Below are 18,599 nucleotides of genomic sequence, written 5' to 3'. Positions count from 1 at the left end.
TCAGTAGGGTTGAGGGACGAGTTAATTGGGAGGTAAGTTTCAGTGGAGAAAATCTGGAGGAAGTGAAGTGTTTTAGATATCTGGGAGTGGACTTAGCAGCGGGTGGAACCATGAAAGCGGAAGTGAGTCACAGGGTGGAGGAGGAGGCGAAGCAGCGCAGAATGTGTGGAAGGCGAGAACTTTATCTCGGAGAGCAAAAATGTGTATGTTTGTTGGAACAGTAGTTCCAATAATATTTTATGGTTTGAGGCATGGACTATAGGTAGGGTTGTATGGAGGAGTGTAGATGTGTTGGAAATGAAATGTTTGAGGACAATATGTGGTGTGAGGTGGTTTGATCGAGAAAGTAGTGAAAGGGCAAGGGAGATGTTTGGTAATAAAAAGAGTGTAGCTGAGAGAGCAGAAGAGGGTGTGTTGAAATGGTTTGGACACATGGAGAGAATGAGTGAGGAAAGATTGACAAACAGGATATATGTGTCAGAGGTGGAGGGAACAAGGGCAAGTGGGAGACCAAATTTGGTCTACCGCTTCTCCTTATTCCCATATATAAGGGGAAACAGAAGGAGCCACGCGGTTAGTTCTCATCCTCCTCGAAGGCTCAGACTGGGGTGTCTAAATGTGTGTGGATGTAACCAATATTAGAAAAAAGGAGAGATAGGTAGTATGTCTGAGGAAAGGAACCTGGATGTTTTGGCTCTCAGTGAAACGAAACAAGGGTAAAGGGGAAGAGTGGTTTGGGAATGTCTTGGGAGTAAAGTCAGGGGTTAGTAAGAGGACAAGAGCAAGGGAAGGAGTAGCACTACTCTTGAAACAGGGGTGGTGAAAGTATGTAATAGAGTGTAAAAATTTAAACTCGATTGATATGGGTAAAACTGAAAGTTGATGTAGAGAGATGGGTGATTATTGGTGCATATGCATCTGGGCACGAGAAGAAAGATCATGAGAGGCAAGTGTTTTGTGAGCAGTGAGTGAGTGTGTTAGTAGTTTTGATGCACGAGACCGTGTGATGGGTGATTTAAATGCAAAGGTGAGTAATGTGGCAGTTGAGGGAATAATTGGTGTACATGGGGTGTTCAGTGTTGTAAATGGAAATGGTGAAGAGCTTGTAGATATATGTGCTGAAAAGGGACTGGTGATTGGGAATACCTGGTTTAAAAAGAGAGATATACATAAGTATACGTATGTAAGTAGGAGAGATGGCCAGAGAGCGCTTTTGGATTACGTGTTAATTGATAGGCGCGCGAAAGAGAGACTTTTGGATGTTAATGTGCTGAGAGGTGCAACTGGAGGGACGTCTGATTATTATCTTGTGGAGGCGAAGGTGAAGATTTGTAGAGGTTTTCAGAAAAGAAGAGAGAATGTTGGGATGAAGAGAGTGGTGAGAGCAAGTGAGCTTGGGAAGGAGACTTGTGTGAGGAAGTACCAGGAGGGACTGAGTACAGTATGATAAAAGGTGAGAACAAAGGACGTAAGGGGAGTGGGGGAGGAATGGGATGTATTTTGGGAAGAAGTGGTGGCTTGCGCAAAAGATGCTTGTGGCATGAGAAGCGTAGGAGGTGAGCAGATTAGAAAGGGTGGTGAGTGGTGGGATGAAGAAGTAAGATTATTAGTGAAAGAAAAGAGAGAGGCAGTTGGACGATTTTTGCAGGGAAATAATGCAAATGAGTGGGAGATGTATAAAAGAAAGAGACAGGAGGTCAAGAGAAAGGTGCAAGAGGTGAAAAAGAGGGCAAATGAGAGTTGGGATGAGAGAGTATCATTATATTTTAGAGAGAATAACAAGATGTTTTGGAAGGAGGTAAATAAAGTGCGTAAGACAAGGGAACTTCACTGGGAACTTCAGTGAAGGGGGCTAATGGGGAGGTGATAACAAGTAGTGATGATGTGAGAAGGAGATGGAGTGAGTATTTTTAAGGTTTGTTGAATGTGTTTAATGACAGAGTGGCAGATATAGGGTGTTTTGGTCGAGGTGGTGTGCAAAGTGAGAGGGATGGGGAGAATGATTTGGTAAACAGAGAAGAGGTAGTAAAAGCTTTGTGGAAGATGAAAGCCGGCAAGACAGCGGGTTTGGATGGTATTGCAGTGGAATTTATAAAAAAAAAAAAAGGGGGGGGTGACTGTATTGTTGACTTGTTGGTAAGGTTATTTGATGTATGTATGACTCATGGTGAGGTGCCTGAGGATTGGAGGAATGCTTGCATAGTGCTATTGAACAAAGGCAAATGAGATAAGAGTGAGTGCTCAAATTACAGAGGTATAAGTTTGTTGAGTATTCCTAGGAAATTATATGGGAGGGTATTGATTGAGAGGGTGAAGGCATGTACAGAGCATCAGACTGGGGAAGAGCAGTGTGGTTTCAGAAGTGGTAGAGGATGTGTGAATCAGGTGTTTGCTTTGAAGAATGTATGTGAGAAATACTTAGAAAGCAAATGGATTTGTATGTAGCATTTATGGATCTGGAGAAGGCATATGATAGAGTTGATAGAGATGCTCTGTCGAAGGTATTAAGAATATATGGTGTGGGGGGCAAGTTGTTAGAAGCAGTGAAAAGTTTTATCGAGGATGTAAGGCTTGTGTACGTGTAGGAAGAGAGGAAAGTGATTGGTTCTCAGTGAATGTAGGTTTACGGCCGGGGTGTGAGATGTCTCCATGGTTGTTTAATTTGTTTATGGATGGGGTTGTTTGCGAGGTGAATGCAAGAGTCTTGGAAAGAGGGGCAAGTATGCAGTCTGTTGTGGATGAGAGAGCTTGGGAAGTGAGTCAGTTGTTGTTCGCTGATGATACAGTGCTGGTGGCTGATTCGTGTGAGAAACTGCAGAAGCTAGTCATTGAGTTTGGTAAAGTGTGTGAAAGAAGAAAACTGAGAGTGAATGTGAATAAGGTTAAGGGACAAGTCAATTGGGAGGTAAGTTTGAATGGAGAAAAACTGGAGGAAGTGAAGTGTTTTAGATATCTGGGAGTGGATTTGGCAGCGGATGGAACCATGGAAGTGGAAGTGAATCATAGGGTGGGGGAGGGGGCGAAAATTCTGGGAGCGTTGAAGAATGTGTGGAAGTCGAAAACATTATCTCCGAGAGCAAAAATGGGTATGTTTGAAGGAATAGTGGTTCCAACAAAGTTATGTGGTTGCGAGTCGTGGGCTATAGATAGAGTTGTGCGCAGGAGGGTGGATGTGCTGGAAATGAGATGTTTGAGGACAATATGTGGTGTGAGGTGGTTTGATAGAGTAACTAATAATAGGGTAAGAGAGATGTGTGGTAATAGAAAGAGTGTGGTTGAAAGAGCGGAAGAGGGTGTTTTGAAATGGTTTAGTCACATGGAGAGAATGAGTGAGGAAAGACTGACCAAGAGGATATATATGTCAGAGGTGGAGGGAACGAGAAGTGGAAGACCAAATTGGAGGTGGAAAGATGGAGTGAAAAAAAATTTTGAGTGATCGGGGCCCGAACATGCAGGAGGGTGAAAGGCGTGCAAGGAATAGAGTGAATTGGAACGATGTGGTGTACCGGGATCGACTGCTGTCAATGGATTGAAACAGGGCGTGTGAAGCGTCTGGGGTAAACCATGGAAACTTCTGTGTGGCCTGGATGTGGAAAGGGAGCTGTGGTTTCAGTGCATTATACATGACAGCTAGAGACTGAGTGTGAACGAATGTAGCCTTTATTGTCTTTTCCTAGCGCTACCTTGCACACATGCGGGAGGAGGGGGTTGTTATTTCATGTGTGGCGGAGTGGCGATGGGAATGAATAAAGGCAGACAGTATAAATTATGTACATGTGTATATATGTATATGTCTGTGTGTATATATATATATATATATATATATATATATATATATATATATATATATATATATATATATATATATATATATATATATATACGTTGAGATGTATAGGTATGTATATTTGCGTGTGTGGACGTGTATGTATATACATGTGTATGTTGGTGGGTTGGGCCATTCTTTCGTCTGTTTCCTTGCGCTACCTCGCTAACGCGGGAGAAAGCGACAAAGTAAAAAAAAAAATAAATAAATAAAGTATATATATATATATATATATATATATATATATATATATATATATATATATATATATATATATATATATATATATATATATATATATATATGATAGAGTTGATAGAGATGCTCTGTGGAAGGTATTAAGAATATATGGTGTGGGAGGCAAGTTGTTAGAAGCAGTGAAAAGTTTTCATCGAGGATGTATGGCATGTGTACGCGTATGAAGAGAGGAAAGTGATTGGTTCTCAGTGAATGTAGGTTTGCGGCAGGGGTGTGTGATGTCTCCATGGTTGTTTAATTTGTTTATGGATGGGGTTGTTAGGGAGGTAAACGCAAGAGTTTTGGAAAGAAGGGCAAGTATGCAGTCTGTTGGGGATGAGAGAGCTTGGGAAATGAGTCAGTTGTTGTTCGCTGATGATACAGCGCTGGTGGCTGATTCATGTGAGAAACTGCAGAAGCTGGTGACTGAGTTTGGTAAAGTGTGTGAAAGAAGAAAGTTAAGAGTAAATGTGAATAAGAGCAAGGTTATTAGGTACAGTAGGGTTGAGGGTCAAGTCAATTGGGAGGTAAGTTTGAATGGAGAAAAACTGAAGGAAGTAAAGTGTTTTAGATATCTGGGAGTGGATCTGGCAGCGGATGGAACCATGGAAGCGGAAGTGGATCATAGGGTGGGGGAGGGGGCGAAAATTCTGGGAGCCTTGAAGAATGTGTGGAAGTCGAGAACATTATCTCGGAAAGCAAAAATGGGTATGTTTGAAGGAATAGTGGTTCCAACAATGTTGTGTGATTGCGAGGCGTGGGCTATGGATAGAGTTGTGCGCAGGAGGATGGATGTACTGGAAATGAGATGTTTGAGGACAATGTGTGGTGTGAGGTGGTTTGATCGAGTAAGTTACGTAAGGGTAAGAGAGATGTGTGGAAATAAAAAGAGCGTGGTTGAGAGAGCAGAAGAGGGTGTTTTGAAATGGTTTGGGCACATGGAGAGAATGAGTGAGGAAAGATTGACCAAGAGGATATATGTGTCGGAGGTGGAGGGAACGAGGAGAAGTGGGAGACCAAATTGGAGGTGGAAAGATGGAGTGAAAAAGATTTTGTGTGATCGGGGCCTGAACATGCAGGAGGGTGAAAGGAGGGCAAGGAATAGAGTGAATTGGATCGATGCGGTATACCGGGTTGACGTGCTGTCAATGGATTGAATCAGGGCATGTGAAGCGTCTGGGGTAAACCATGGAAAGCTGTGTAGGTATGTATATTTGCGTGTGTGGACGTATGTATATACATGTGTATGGGGGTGGGTTGGGCCATTTCTTTCGTCTGTTTCCTTGCGCTACCTCGCAAATGCGGGAGACAGCGACAAAGCAAAAAAAAAAATATATATATTTATATATATATATATATATATATATATATATATATATATATATATATATATATATATATATATATATATATATATATATATATATATATATATAAGTTTGAATGGAGAAAAACTGGAGGGGGGCGAAGGTTTTGGGAGCGTGTGAAAGGCGAGAACGTTATCTCGGAAAGCAAAAATGCAATGTTTAAAGGAATAGTGGTTCCTAAAATGTTATATGGTTGTGAGGTATGGGCGGTAGATGAGGTTGTGGGGAGGAGGGTGGATGTGTTGGAAATGAGATGTTTGAAGGCAATATGTGGTGTAAGATGGTTTGATCGAGAGAATAATGAAAGGATAAGAGAGATGTATGGTAATTAAAAGAGTGTGGTTGATAGAGCAGAAGAGGGTGTTTTGAAATGGTTTGGTCACATGGAGAGAATGAGCGAGGAATGATTGACAATGAGGATACATGTGTCATAGTTCGAGGGAACGAGGAGAGGTGGGAAACCAAATTGGAGGTGGAAGGATGGAGTGAAAAAGATTATGTACAATATATATATATATATATATATATATATATATATATATATATATATATATATATATATATATATATATATATATATATATATATATATATATATATATATATATATATATATATATATTGTACAAAGGCAAAGGGGATAAGAGTGAGTGCTCAAATTACAGAGGTATAAGTTTGTTGAGTATTCCTGGGAAATTATATGGGAGGGTATTGATTGAGAGGGTGAAGGCATGTACAGAGCATCAGATTGGGGAAGAGCAGTGTGGTTTCAGAAGTGGTAGAGGATGTGTGGATCAGGTGTTTGCTTTGAAGAATGTATGTGAGAAATACTTAGAAAAGCAAATGGATTTGTATGTAGCATTTATGGATCTGGAGAAGGCATATGATAGAGTTGATAGAGATGCTCTGTGGAAGGTATTAAGAATATATGGTGTGGGAGGAAAGTTGTTAGAAGCAGTGAAAAGTTTTTATCAAGGATGTAAGGCATGTGTACGTGTAGGAAGAGAGGAAAGTGATTGGTTCTCAGTGAATGTAGGTTTGCGGCAGGGGTGTGTGATGTCTCCATGGTTGTTTAATTTGTTTATGGATGGGGTTGTTAGGGAGGTAAATACAAGAGTTTTGGAAAGAGGGGCAAGTATGAAGTCTGTTGTGGATGAGAGAGCTTGGGAAGTGAGTCAGTTGTTGTTCGCTGATGATACAGCGCTGGTGGCTGATTCATGTGAGAAACTGCAGAAGCTGGTGACTGAGTTTGGTAAAGTGTGTGGAAGAAGAAAGTTAAGAGTAAATGTGAATAAGAGCAAGGTTATTAGGTACAGTAGGGTTGAGGGTCAAGTCAATTGGGAGGTGAGTTTCAATGGAGAAAAACTGGAGGAAGTGAAGTGTTTTAGATATCTGGGAGTGGATCTGGCAGCGGATGGAACCATGGAAGCGGAAGTGGATCATAGGGTGGGGGAGGGGGCGAAAATTCTGGGAGCCTTGAAGAATGTGTGGAAGTCGAGAACATTATCTCGGAAAGCAAAAATGGGTATGTTTGAAGGAATAGTTGTTCCAACAATGTTGTATGGTTGCGAGGCATGGGCTATGGATAGAGTTGTGCGCAGGAGGATGGATGTGCTGGAAATGAGATGTTTGAGGACAATGTGTGGTGTGAGGTGGTTTGATCGAGTGAGTAACGTAAGGGTAAGAGAGATGTGTGGAAATAAAAAGAGCGTGGTTGAGAGAGCAGAAGAGGGTGTTTTGAAGTGGTTTGGGCACATGGAGAGAATGAGTGAGGAAAGATTGACCAAGAGGATATATGTGTCGGAGGTGGAGGGAACGAGGAGAAGAGGGAGACCAAATTGGAGGTGGAAAGATGGAGTGAAAAAGATTTTGTGTGATCGGGGCCTGAACATGCAGGAGGGTGAAAGGAGGGCAAGGAATAGAGTGAATTGGAGCGATGTGGTATACCGGGGTTGACGTGCTGTCAGTGGATTGAATCAAGGCATGTGAAGCGTCTGGGGTAAACCATGGAAAGTTGTGTAGGTATGTATATTTGCGTGTGTGGACGTATGTATATACATGTGTATGGGGGGGGTTGGGCCATTTCTTTCGTCTGTTTCCTTGCGCTACCTCGCAAACGCGGGAGACAGCGACAAAGTATAAAAAAAAAAAAAAATATATATATACCATCCAAACCTGCTGCCTTGCCGGCTTTCATCTTCCGCAAAGCTTTTACTACCTCTTCTCTGTTTACCAAATCATTTTCCCTAACCCTCTCACTTTGCACACCACCTCGACCAAAACACCCTATATCTGCCACTCTATCATCAAACACATTCAACAAACCTTCAAAATACTCACTCCATCTCCTTCTCAAATCACCACTACTTGTTATCACCTCCCCATTTGCGCTCTTCACTGAAGTTCCCAGTGAAGTTCCCTTTTCTTACGCACTTTATTTACCTCCTTCCAGAACATCTTTTTATTCTCCCTAAAATTTAATGATACTCTCTCACCCCAACTCTCATTTGCCCTCTTTTTCACCTCTTGCACCTTTCTCTTGACCTCCTGTCTCTTTCTTTTATACATCTCCCACTCAACTGCATTTTTTCCTGCAAAAATCGTCCAAATGCCTCTCTCTTCTCTTTCACTGATAATCTTACTTCTTCATCCCACCACTCACTACCCTTTCTAATCAACCCACCTCCCACTCTTCTCGTGCTACAAGCATCTTTTGCGCACTCCATCACTGAATCCCTAAATACATCCCATTCCTCCCCCACTCCCCTTACTTCCATTGTTCTCACCATTTTCCATTCTGTACTCAGTCTCTCCTGGTACTTCCTCACACAAGTCTCCTTCCCAAGCTCACTTACTCTCACCACCCTCTTCACCCCAACATTCACTCTTCTTTTCTGAAAACCCATACAAATCTTCACCTTAGCCTCCACAAGATAATGATCAGACATCCCTCCAGTTGCACCTCTCAGCACATTAACATCCAAAAGTCTCTCTTTCGCGCGCCTGTCAATTAACACGTAATCCAATAACGCTCTCTGGCCATCTCTCCTACTTACATACGTATACTTATGTATATCTCGCTTTTTAAACCAGGTATTCCCAATCACCAGTCCTTTTTCAGCACATAAATCTACAAGCTCTTCACCATTTCCATTTACAACACTGAACACCCCATGTATACCAATTATTCCCTCAACTGCCACATTACTCACCTTTGCATTCAAATCACCCATCACTATAACCCGGTCTCGTGCATCAAAACCACTAACACACTCATTCAGCTGCTCCCAAAACACTTTCCTCTCATGATCCTTCTTCTCATGCCCAGGGATATATATATTGACCAAGATTGACCAAGAGGATATATGTGTCGGAGGTGGAGGGAACGAGGAGAAGAGGGAGACCAAATTGGAGGTGGAAAGATGGAGTGAAAAAGATTTTGTGTGATCGGGGCCTGAACATGCAGGAGGGTGAAAGGAGGGCAAGGAATAGAGTGAATTGGGGCGATGTGGTATACCGGGGTTGACGTGCTGTCAGTGGATTGAATCAAGGCATGTGAAGCGTCTGGGGTAAACCATGGAAAGCTGTGTAGTTATGTATATTTGCGTGTGTGGACGTATGTATATATATGTGTATGGGGGTGGGTTGGGCCATTTCTTTCGTCTGTTTCCTTGCGCTACCTCGCAAACGCGGGAGACAGCGACAAAAAAAAAAATATATATATATATATATATATATATATATATATATATATATATATATATATATATATATATATATATATATATATATATATATATATATATTCTTTATATATATATATATATATATGTATATATATATATATATATATATATATATATATATATATATATTCTTTTTTTTTTTTTTGCTTTGTCGTTGTCTCCCGCGTTTGCGAGGTAGCGCAAGGAAACAGACGAAAGAAATGGCCCAACCCACCCCCATATACATGTATATACATACGTCCACACACGCAAATATACATACTTACACAGCTTTCCATGGTTTACCCCAGACGCTTCACATGCCCTGATTCAATCCACTGACAGCACGTCAACCCCGGTATACCACATCGATCCAATTTACTCTATTCCTTGCCCTCCTTTCACCCTCCTGCATGTTCAGGCCCCGATCACACAAAATCTTTTTCACTCCATCTTTCCACCTCCAATTTGGTCTCCCACTTCTCCTCGTTCCCTCCACCTCCGACACACACATATATATATATATATATATATATATATATATATATATATATATATATATATATATATATATATATATATATATATATATACACATTTCAACGTATACATTCATACATACACACAGACATATAAATATATACTTGGTACCTTCATCCATTCTCGTCGTCACCCTGCCACATAGGAAATACCAACACCCCCCCTCCCCCCGCCCTACAGCGAGGTAGCACCAGGAAAAGACAAAAATGCCACATTCTTTCACGTCTCCAGCTGTCGTGTGTAATGCACCGAAACCACGCCTCCCTTTCCACATCTAGGTTTACCCCAGACGCTTCACATGCCCTGGTTCAGTCCACTGACAGCACGTCGACCCCGGTATACCACATCGTTCCAATTCATTCTATTCCTTGCACGCCTCTCACCCTATTATATGTTCAGGCCCCGATCGCTCAAAAATCCTTTTCGCTCCACCCTTTCGCCACCAGTTTGGTCTCCAACTTCTTGTTTCCTCCACCTTTGACACATATATACTCTTTGTCAATCTTTCCTCACTCATTCTCTTCATATGTCCAACCCATTTTAACACATCCTCTTCTGCGCTCTCAACCACACTCTTTTTATTTCCACACATCTCTTTTACCGTTTCATTACTTTCTCGATCAAACCACCTCACACCGCATATTGTCCTCAGATATTTCATTTGCAACACATCCACCTTCCTCCGTACAACCCTATCTATAGCCCATGCCTCACAACCATATTAACATTTTTTTGAACTACTATTCCATCTAACATACTCATTTTTGCTTTCCGAAATAAAGTTGACTCCTTCCACACATTCTTCATCACTCCCAGAATCTTCGCCCCCTCCCCCACCCTGTGACTCACTTCCGCATCCATGGTTCCATTCGCTGCTAAGTTCAGTGACACTATGCATGCATTCCACCAATCCTCAGGCACTTCACCATGATCTATACATGCACTGAATATCCTTACCAACAACACAGTCACCCCCTTAATTAATACATTCCACTGCAGCACCATCCAAACCCGCCGCCTTGCCGGATTTCATCTTCCACAAAGCTTTCACTACTTCCTCTCTCTTAACCAAACCATTCTCCTTTACCCTCTCACTTCGCACACCACCCCGACCAAAACACCCTATATTTGCCACTCATCATCAAACACATTCAACAAACCTTCAAAATACTCACTCCATCTCCTAACTTCATCACTACCTGTTATTATTTCCCCACTTGCCCCCTTCACCAATGTTCCCATTTGATCTGTTGTCTTACACACGATATTTATCTCCTTCCAAAAATCTTTTTACTCTCTCTAAAATTTAATGATACTCTCTCACCCCAACTCTCATTTGCCCTCTTTTTCAACCCTTGCACCTTTCTCTTGACCTCCTGCCCCTTTCTTTTATACATCTCTCGGTCATTTGCACTCCTTCCTTGCAAGTATCGTCTAAACGCCTCTCTTTGCTCTATTACTAACAACTTTACTTCTTCATCCCACCATTCACTCACAACCCTTTGTGATATATATTAGCTGAGATGGCACGTGCAACTGAGGCCCTAATCGTAGCGATCCCATTAACGCTATATATTCATATATCCTGGCCTGAACCAGGAACTTATTTTATCGACCAACCCCTAGGGGTGTATGAACAGCTGTATTGACTGTGTACCAACTGCTGCAACCAGGATTCGAACATATGCACTCGACCCTGGTGGTTCGTGAATGCGTCACTGTCAGGAACCTGACCGCTACACAACGTGAGTCCATGTTAACACTTTCAGGTTACAATCAGCACTTAGAGTGGGACTTTTTCTAAATATACGAAAGCCATCGAATTTAAGGGGTCAGATGTTTGTTCTCACAAATTCAGCAGAAAATGTCATCACTGTAACATAAGTTAATAAAAAAGATGAGGATCTGATCTTGTAGATGTATGAAGACGTTAACTTCTAAGAATTATTGTTGTGAAGTTATTAGCGCCTAATCTATCATGTGTAGTCAATAGATGTGACTTATAAAGGGGTCTCTTTAAGGCTTTTTTAACAGGTTTAGTTCTTCTTCCACAGAATTAACTTCTTGTATACAAGTGAGCACGACAACCACAAGCTTTAGTAACAGCCAGTGTGGGAGTTCTCCAGGCAGCACCAGGGACACGGTCCTGACTCTAGCTACCACACCAGCGAAACCTCAGGAAGCCTTAGACTGTATAGAAACTATGCCAGGACCCTCTATAGATTTCCATCTCAGTCATCTGCAGGAAGCACAGAGAAATAATTCTTTACCTCAAGTTTCTTCTCCCTCAGCCAGTGTCCATTCTGCTTCCACATCCTCTTCCGTTTCTTCCTCTTCATCGTTACTTTCTAATCCTGCATCATCTTTATTCAAACTTCTCTCAACCCCAGTATCGTCTCCACCTTTGTCCTTTACATTACCACTGTATTCGGCCCTCTTTCAGCACAGTTCCACTTCCGAACCATCAAAACCTCTTCAGACAGTAGAAATCGAGGGGAAGATGGAAAAAGATGTGGAAGAATCATTACATCTATTAAGACAAATGATCAAACAAGGGTCTGCCTCTCATCCATCCGAGAGAGAACTGAAGAAAATGAATCATTCAACAGAGAAGACAGATACTCAGGTCTCTTCACAAAATTTTGTTACTTCTGGAAATGATACGGTTTCTGAAAATTATGGTCAAGCATCTTTCCTTACCAATATAATCAGTAGGCAAGAGCCAAGTGTAGAAAATGATTTGAAGGCACAAAATTTTTCAAGCAGATGCAAATTGAAATATTTCCAGGAGCAAAACAGCAGTTCCCCGAAAGATTCTTGTTTCTTAAGGGAGCTTCCCTCTAGCAATAGAAACAGATGCACAAAGAAAAATCGACCCAAAAAGCGATCAAAGTTAAAGGGAAACGTGAAAAAACGATCTTACCAGGAAGATGAACACAGTGATAGAAAAAGAATAAAACATTCAACCAAAATCAAGAGTTCTCATGAAGACTCTCATCCAGCTTATGAAGAGAAGAAAAATGAGTTGACAAACATTTCAGAACAATCTTCACCTGTAATTCATGTTCACCTCGTTGGATCAAATCACAATGTCTTAAGTAACTGGCAGAAAAATGAGCATCACATCACCAAACAAGGACAGTGTAACTTAGGTAAATACCCTTCAGCTAGTACCAGACGACGGTGCAAGCTGTCCACTTCTGACAAAAATGATTTCCATAACGAGAATTTAGTTAAGGTAGATGGGTCACAGGCGACCTTGTCTCCAGGCTTAAGAATGGCATGCTCTCACGTAGGGTCAGCACCCAGTTGGGTAAAAATTGACTGTTTAAATCGAGACACCTGCCATTGCTGTAGTGGCTCAGACCTTCCCAGCTACACTAATTGTGAGTGTCCATTAACTTTTGATTGCAAGAACAATCTCTTTACAGTAGAAAATCTTAGGAAACCAGTCGTAAAACAGTCAGAATTGTATGGACAGTGTGCCAGAAAAAGACACCTATTAGAGTCAGATGCTTCTGGACTTCAGACAAATACTGCTGAAGGTTCCTCAGGAATATTGGGAAACGTCTTCGACAAGAATACGGGTAACTGTAATACAGTTCAAGGCAATAAAATAGGTATACCTAGTGATGTTATAGATAACTTAAAAAGAAATATAAATATCATGCATAGAAATTCCATGAAAGTGGCAATCAAATCTTTAATAAAAAGTAATGCACAAAGGAATCCCAAAAACAGAACGCATATGGAACCAAGGGTTTCAGTAAGTGAAGATGGGGGAGGGAGATATAGAGAGACCCACAGTGTTGATAGAGAGGTCAAAGATTATTGTCTGCAAGGAGATGGAAGCAGCATGTCCTGGAGGTTCCATGATCTACTTTCCAGTGATTCTAGCTCAGATTCAGACTTGGACTCTGGTGATGGAAGGCTCATTATTGACACTGATAAGTGAGATTTTGAAAATAAAATCAGTGTTGAGCATGTCGTCACACGTGGTGTATATACGTGTTGTATACATAAGACACCGTAGAGGTAACTGGACTACTGTCTGCCCAAATCATTCCTGGAGGTTGCGTTCCAAGAAACCGGCCTGAATTTCAAATCCTCAGATGCTCGTAATCAAAATCTATGGGAAAAAGGTATAAGTGGACTGCTCTGACGAGAATAATCATTCAAAATGTGCAATGAACGTCATAGTTATGAAAATTCAAAAATACAACGTAAACATGCTAATCATGATGAATAATCGAATGAAAAAAGGAATCTTATGGATTTTCATGTCAGCCCTTGCTGGCCAGGTTGTGGCCGAAGTGGATGTAGTACCATAACCCCAGAAGTTAGAACAAAAATGATCGTAAAGACACGCTGTCATCTCCTTTATCACAGGTCCACTAAGAGGCTTGCCTTTTCTTTTTCTGATATCATCACACACGCTAAGTGTCCCTTCATTTTCTCAAGAATTGAGTCGTGGGTCTGAAAAGACACTATGTCAGATTTTGACGAACCTGGTTCATCACCTTCCCAGATTTTTTGCCTGTTTTCCTTGTATACTCACAATAGTCTACTTATACCATAATGGCACCCCACCTTCAATCAGATGATATGATAATTTCACTTTTGGGCTCAGTCCTCACTTCTGCCAATTTGCATTGGATTCACATGCACTACTCACTTTACACTGATTGGCCGTGATTAAGGACAATGATCATGGAAAAATACAGATAAAATGTGTCAGTGGAAGGCTGAGCTCCATGGGATGTGTACATGGTAAAGGTCAAATAGAAAGACATTGAGTGTGGTATGTCGGCATCCCACGCTGCTCACTGTGATGCATCAGGAAAAGGCAAGACTTTTTGGGCAAGATAAAGCAAACATGTGATGTATGAGGCCATAAGTTTAACCATTGAACAGATGTGATTATTTTCTACGAATGTTTAACTGGTATACAGAGAAAACACTTGCAAATGATCTAAGCCTTGAACACTAAATCCGTGAATATTGGGGGCAGACAGTATTTCACGAGACTAGAAATATGTAATTATCTTTACCTAATGTAACACAATAGTCTATGATGACGTATGGTATGGGTAAGATTTCTTCTTTCAGACTGAAAGCGAAGCAAGGACCTGTGGTGTATACATCCATTCGTGTTTCACTTCAGGTAATGTACAACACTTAAATATTTACAAAACCAAGCATAGTGGTCTGGTCTTTACTGCTAATCACTAGACATCACTCGTGACTGACAGTCAGACACTGTAGTGTGCAGTTTAATCATATTGCCAAAACTGGTCAATAGATGGTAAAATTCAACATCATTCCTTCTAACAAGCATCAAATTGCTCTCGTAAGGCTCCTGTGTTCTGTTCATCTTTTCTGAACTACTAATTGTTTAAATTGATTATGACTCTAGGTGTATGTTTGAAAAACAAGTGGTCTGTGAATGATCCAAATGAATGAGATGAAGTTCCTGTATTGTCTAGGTCTTCAGTTGACAAAGGATCGGCCACATGAAAAAAAAAATGGTCATGATATGGGTATTGAGAAGCAAATGAGCCAACATTTTGACCAACTTGAGAGGAAGAATGGGAATTTGTGTCCAGTCACAGATGAGACACATCTGCCAACAGCTGCGGATGGTACGCCAGAAGAAAGGCATTCAGGGTGAGATACATTGGCTGTGTTGAACGAGCATTTCATCCAGCACATAACAGGTCTCATGCAAGTGGTAAATCTGAAGCCACCTGATAAACTAGTAAGTGACATTCATTTTTTCATTTTAATTCTACATTCAAGTTTGCACCTAAACTTTGTTCATGTACACGTGACGTCATTAGAAGGATCATCAGGGTTAACGATGGGAGGGAAGGGTGTAGCAGCATACAGTAATTGTGCCCTGGATAACATTTTCAAAAGTGTTTTGGGATAGAATTTGTGTTTTGAATCTTCCTGTCTGCTGATGCTTGTTTCCAACAGGTAGCTTTATATAACGGCTGTGTTGGTCATGCCCATGATTGATGTTCCTCTTCCCCTGCTAATCTTCCTATTGTTTTGAGCGATAGGTCTTTGTATTCCCATGTCTCTGTGGCTGAGCAGAAATTGAAGTATCTTTCAGTCTGTACCTGAATCACAGACTTGATCCACCTTCCCCACCCACACCTCCTCATGCATTTCACCACCACCTGTCACTCTCCTCTACCTTTATCCGGGTGAACAGAGGGGCTAAGACAGGTAGATAAAATCAAAGTGATATATGTGGTGTCCGATAGTCATGAGAGATTCGGATTTCAATCTGACTACATGCAGTTGTTGAAGAATTATTGTGGTAAACATTGAATCCTAGTTTGACCAAGAGACGTAGCTGCTCTTTGATGAAGTACACAGGGCATAATTCTTGCACTCTTAAGTTTCTTATTCTCCTCATATGTACATATGGCTTGGGACATAAGGAAAGATCAACCATATGGTGGTCTAAATTTTCAGAGCATAAGAGAGAGCTATTTTGTCAAAGCTACTGATGTAAGGAGAAAGGTGAGAGTGAATGTGAATAAGAACAAGAGTATTGAGTTCAGTAGAGTTGAGGGACAAGCTAATTGGGGTGTAAGTTTGAATGGAGAAAAATTGAAGGAAGTGAAATGTTTTAGATATCTGGGAGTGGATTTAGCAGCGGATGGAACCATGAAGGTGGAAGTGAGTCACAGGGTAGGGGAGGGGGCCAAGATTCTGGGAGCGTTGAAGAATGTGTGGAAGGAGAGAACGTTATCTCGGAGAGCAAAAATGGGTAAGTTTGAAGGATCAGTAGTCCAACAATGTTATATGTGGGCTTTATATAGGGTTGTGCGGAGGAGGGTTGATGTGTTGGAAATGAGATGTTTGAGGACGATATGTGGTGTGAGGTGGTTTGATCGAGAAAATAATGAGAGGTAAGAGAGATATGTGGAAGAGGGCAGAAGAGGGTGTTTGGTTTGCACATAAGAGAATGAGTGAGGAAAGGTTGACAAAGTGAATATATGTGTAAAAGGTGTAGGGAAAAAGGAGAAGCGGTAGACCAAATTGGAGGTGGAAGGATTGAGTGAAAAAGATTTTGAGCGATCGGGGCCTGAACTTACAGGAGAGCGAGAGGCGTGCAAGGAATAGAGTGAATTAGAACTATGTGGTATACCGGGGTCGACGTGCTGTCAGTGAACTGAGACAGGGCATATGAAATGTCTTTGGTAAACCATGGGAAGGTATGTTGGGCCTGGATGTGGGTAGGGAGCTGTGGTTTTGGTGCATTACACATGGCAGCTAGAGACTGAGCGTGAACGAATGTAGCATCTTTTGTCTGTTTTTCTGGCGTTACCTCGCTGAAGCAGGGGCTAGCGATGCTCTTTCGTGTGGGACGGGGGAGCACCAGAAATAGATGAAGGCAAGCAAGTATGAATATGCACATGTGTATATATGGACATGTCTGTGAGTGTGCATGCATATATATGTATATGTTGATATGTATATGTATGTATATGTGCGTGTGTGTGCGTTTATGTGCATATATGTGTATATGAGTGGATGGGCCATTCTTCTTGTTTCCTGGTGCTACCTCGCTGACTCGGAAAACGGCGATCAAGTATAAGAAATACTATATATATATATATATATATATATATATATATATATATATATATATATATATATATATATATATATATATATATATATATATATATATATATATATTTCTTTTCTTTCATACTATTCGCCATTTCCGGCGTTAGCGAGTTAGCGTTAAGAACAGAGGAATATCCTCACTTCGCCCCCTTCTCTGTTCCTTCTTTTGCAAAATTAAAAAAAAAAAAAAAAAGACGGGAGGATTTCCAGCCACCTGCTCCCTCCCCTTTTAGTTGCCTTCCACGACACGCAGGGAATACGTGGGAAGTATTCTTTCTCCCCTATCCCCAGGGATAATTTATATATATATTTTTTTTTTTTTCTTTTTTTTTTGCTTTGTCGCTGTCTCCCGCGTTTGCGAGGTAGCGCAAGGAAACAGACGAAAGAAATGGCCCAACCCACCCCCATACACATGTATATACATACGTCCACACACGCAAATATACATACCTACACAGCTTTCCATGGTTTACCCCAGACGCTTCACATGCCTTGATTCAATCCACTGACAGCACGTCAACCCCGGTATACCACATCGCTCCAATTCACTCTATTCCTTGCCCTCCTTTCACCCTCCTGCATGTTCAGGCCCCGATCACACAAAATCTTTTTCACTCCATCTTTCCACCTCCAATTTGGTCTCCCTCTTCTCCTTGTTCCCTCCACCTCCGACACATATCCTCTTGGTCAATCTTTCCTCACTCATCCTCTCCATGTGCCCAAACCACTTCAAAACACCCTCTTCTGCTCTCTCAACCACGCTCTTTTTATTTACACACATCTCTCTTACCCTTACGTTACTCAATCGATCAAACCACCTCACACCACACATTGTCCTCAAACATCTCATTTCCAGCACATCCATCCTCCTGCGCACAACTCTATCCATAGCCCACGCCTCGCAACCATACAACATTGTTGGAACCACTATTCCTTCAAACATACCCATTTTTGCTTTCCGAGATAATGTTCTCGACTTCCACACATTCTTCAAGGCCCCCAGAATTTTCGCCCCCTCCCCCACCCTATGATCCACTTCCGCTTCCATGGTTCCATCCGCTGCCAGATCCACTCCCAGATATCTAAAACACTTCACTTCCTCCAGTTTTTCTCCATTCAAACTCACCTCCCAATTGACTTGACCCTCAACCCTACTGTACCTAATAACCTTGCTCTTATTCACATTTACTCTTAACTTTCTTCTTCCACACACTTTACCAAACTCAGTCACCAGCTTCTGCAGTTTCTCACATG

The 18,599-nt window shown here is 41.4% G+C and overlaps 1 protein-coding gene across 1 annotated transcript in view; it reads left to right on the top strand.

The window, feature by feature from the left end:
- The window catches only part of LOC139767376 (uncharacterized), a 43,491-nt gene extending 26,197 nt beyond the window's left edge, over positions 1-17,294 (top strand). The window contains exon 4 of the mRNA XM_071696701.1: positions 11,750-17,294. Coding sequence (XP_071552802.1) covers positions 11,750-13,650 — 1,901 coding nt within the window. The 3' untranslated portion in view covers positions 13,651-17,294. The remainder of the gene's footprint in view (positions 1-11,749) is intronic.
- The last annotated feature ends 1,305 nt before the right edge of the window (positions 17,295-18,599 follow it).

The sequence above is a fragment of the Panulirus ornatus genome, chromosome 60 (assembly GCF_036320965.1).
Source record: "Panulirus ornatus isolate Po-2019 chromosome 60, ASM3632096v1, whole genome shotgun sequence".
NCBI lineage: Eukaryota > Metazoa > Arthropoda > Malacostraca > Decapoda > Palinuridae > Panulirus > Panulirus ornatus.
This window is presented reverse-complemented; position numbering and strand designations above follow the sequence as displayed.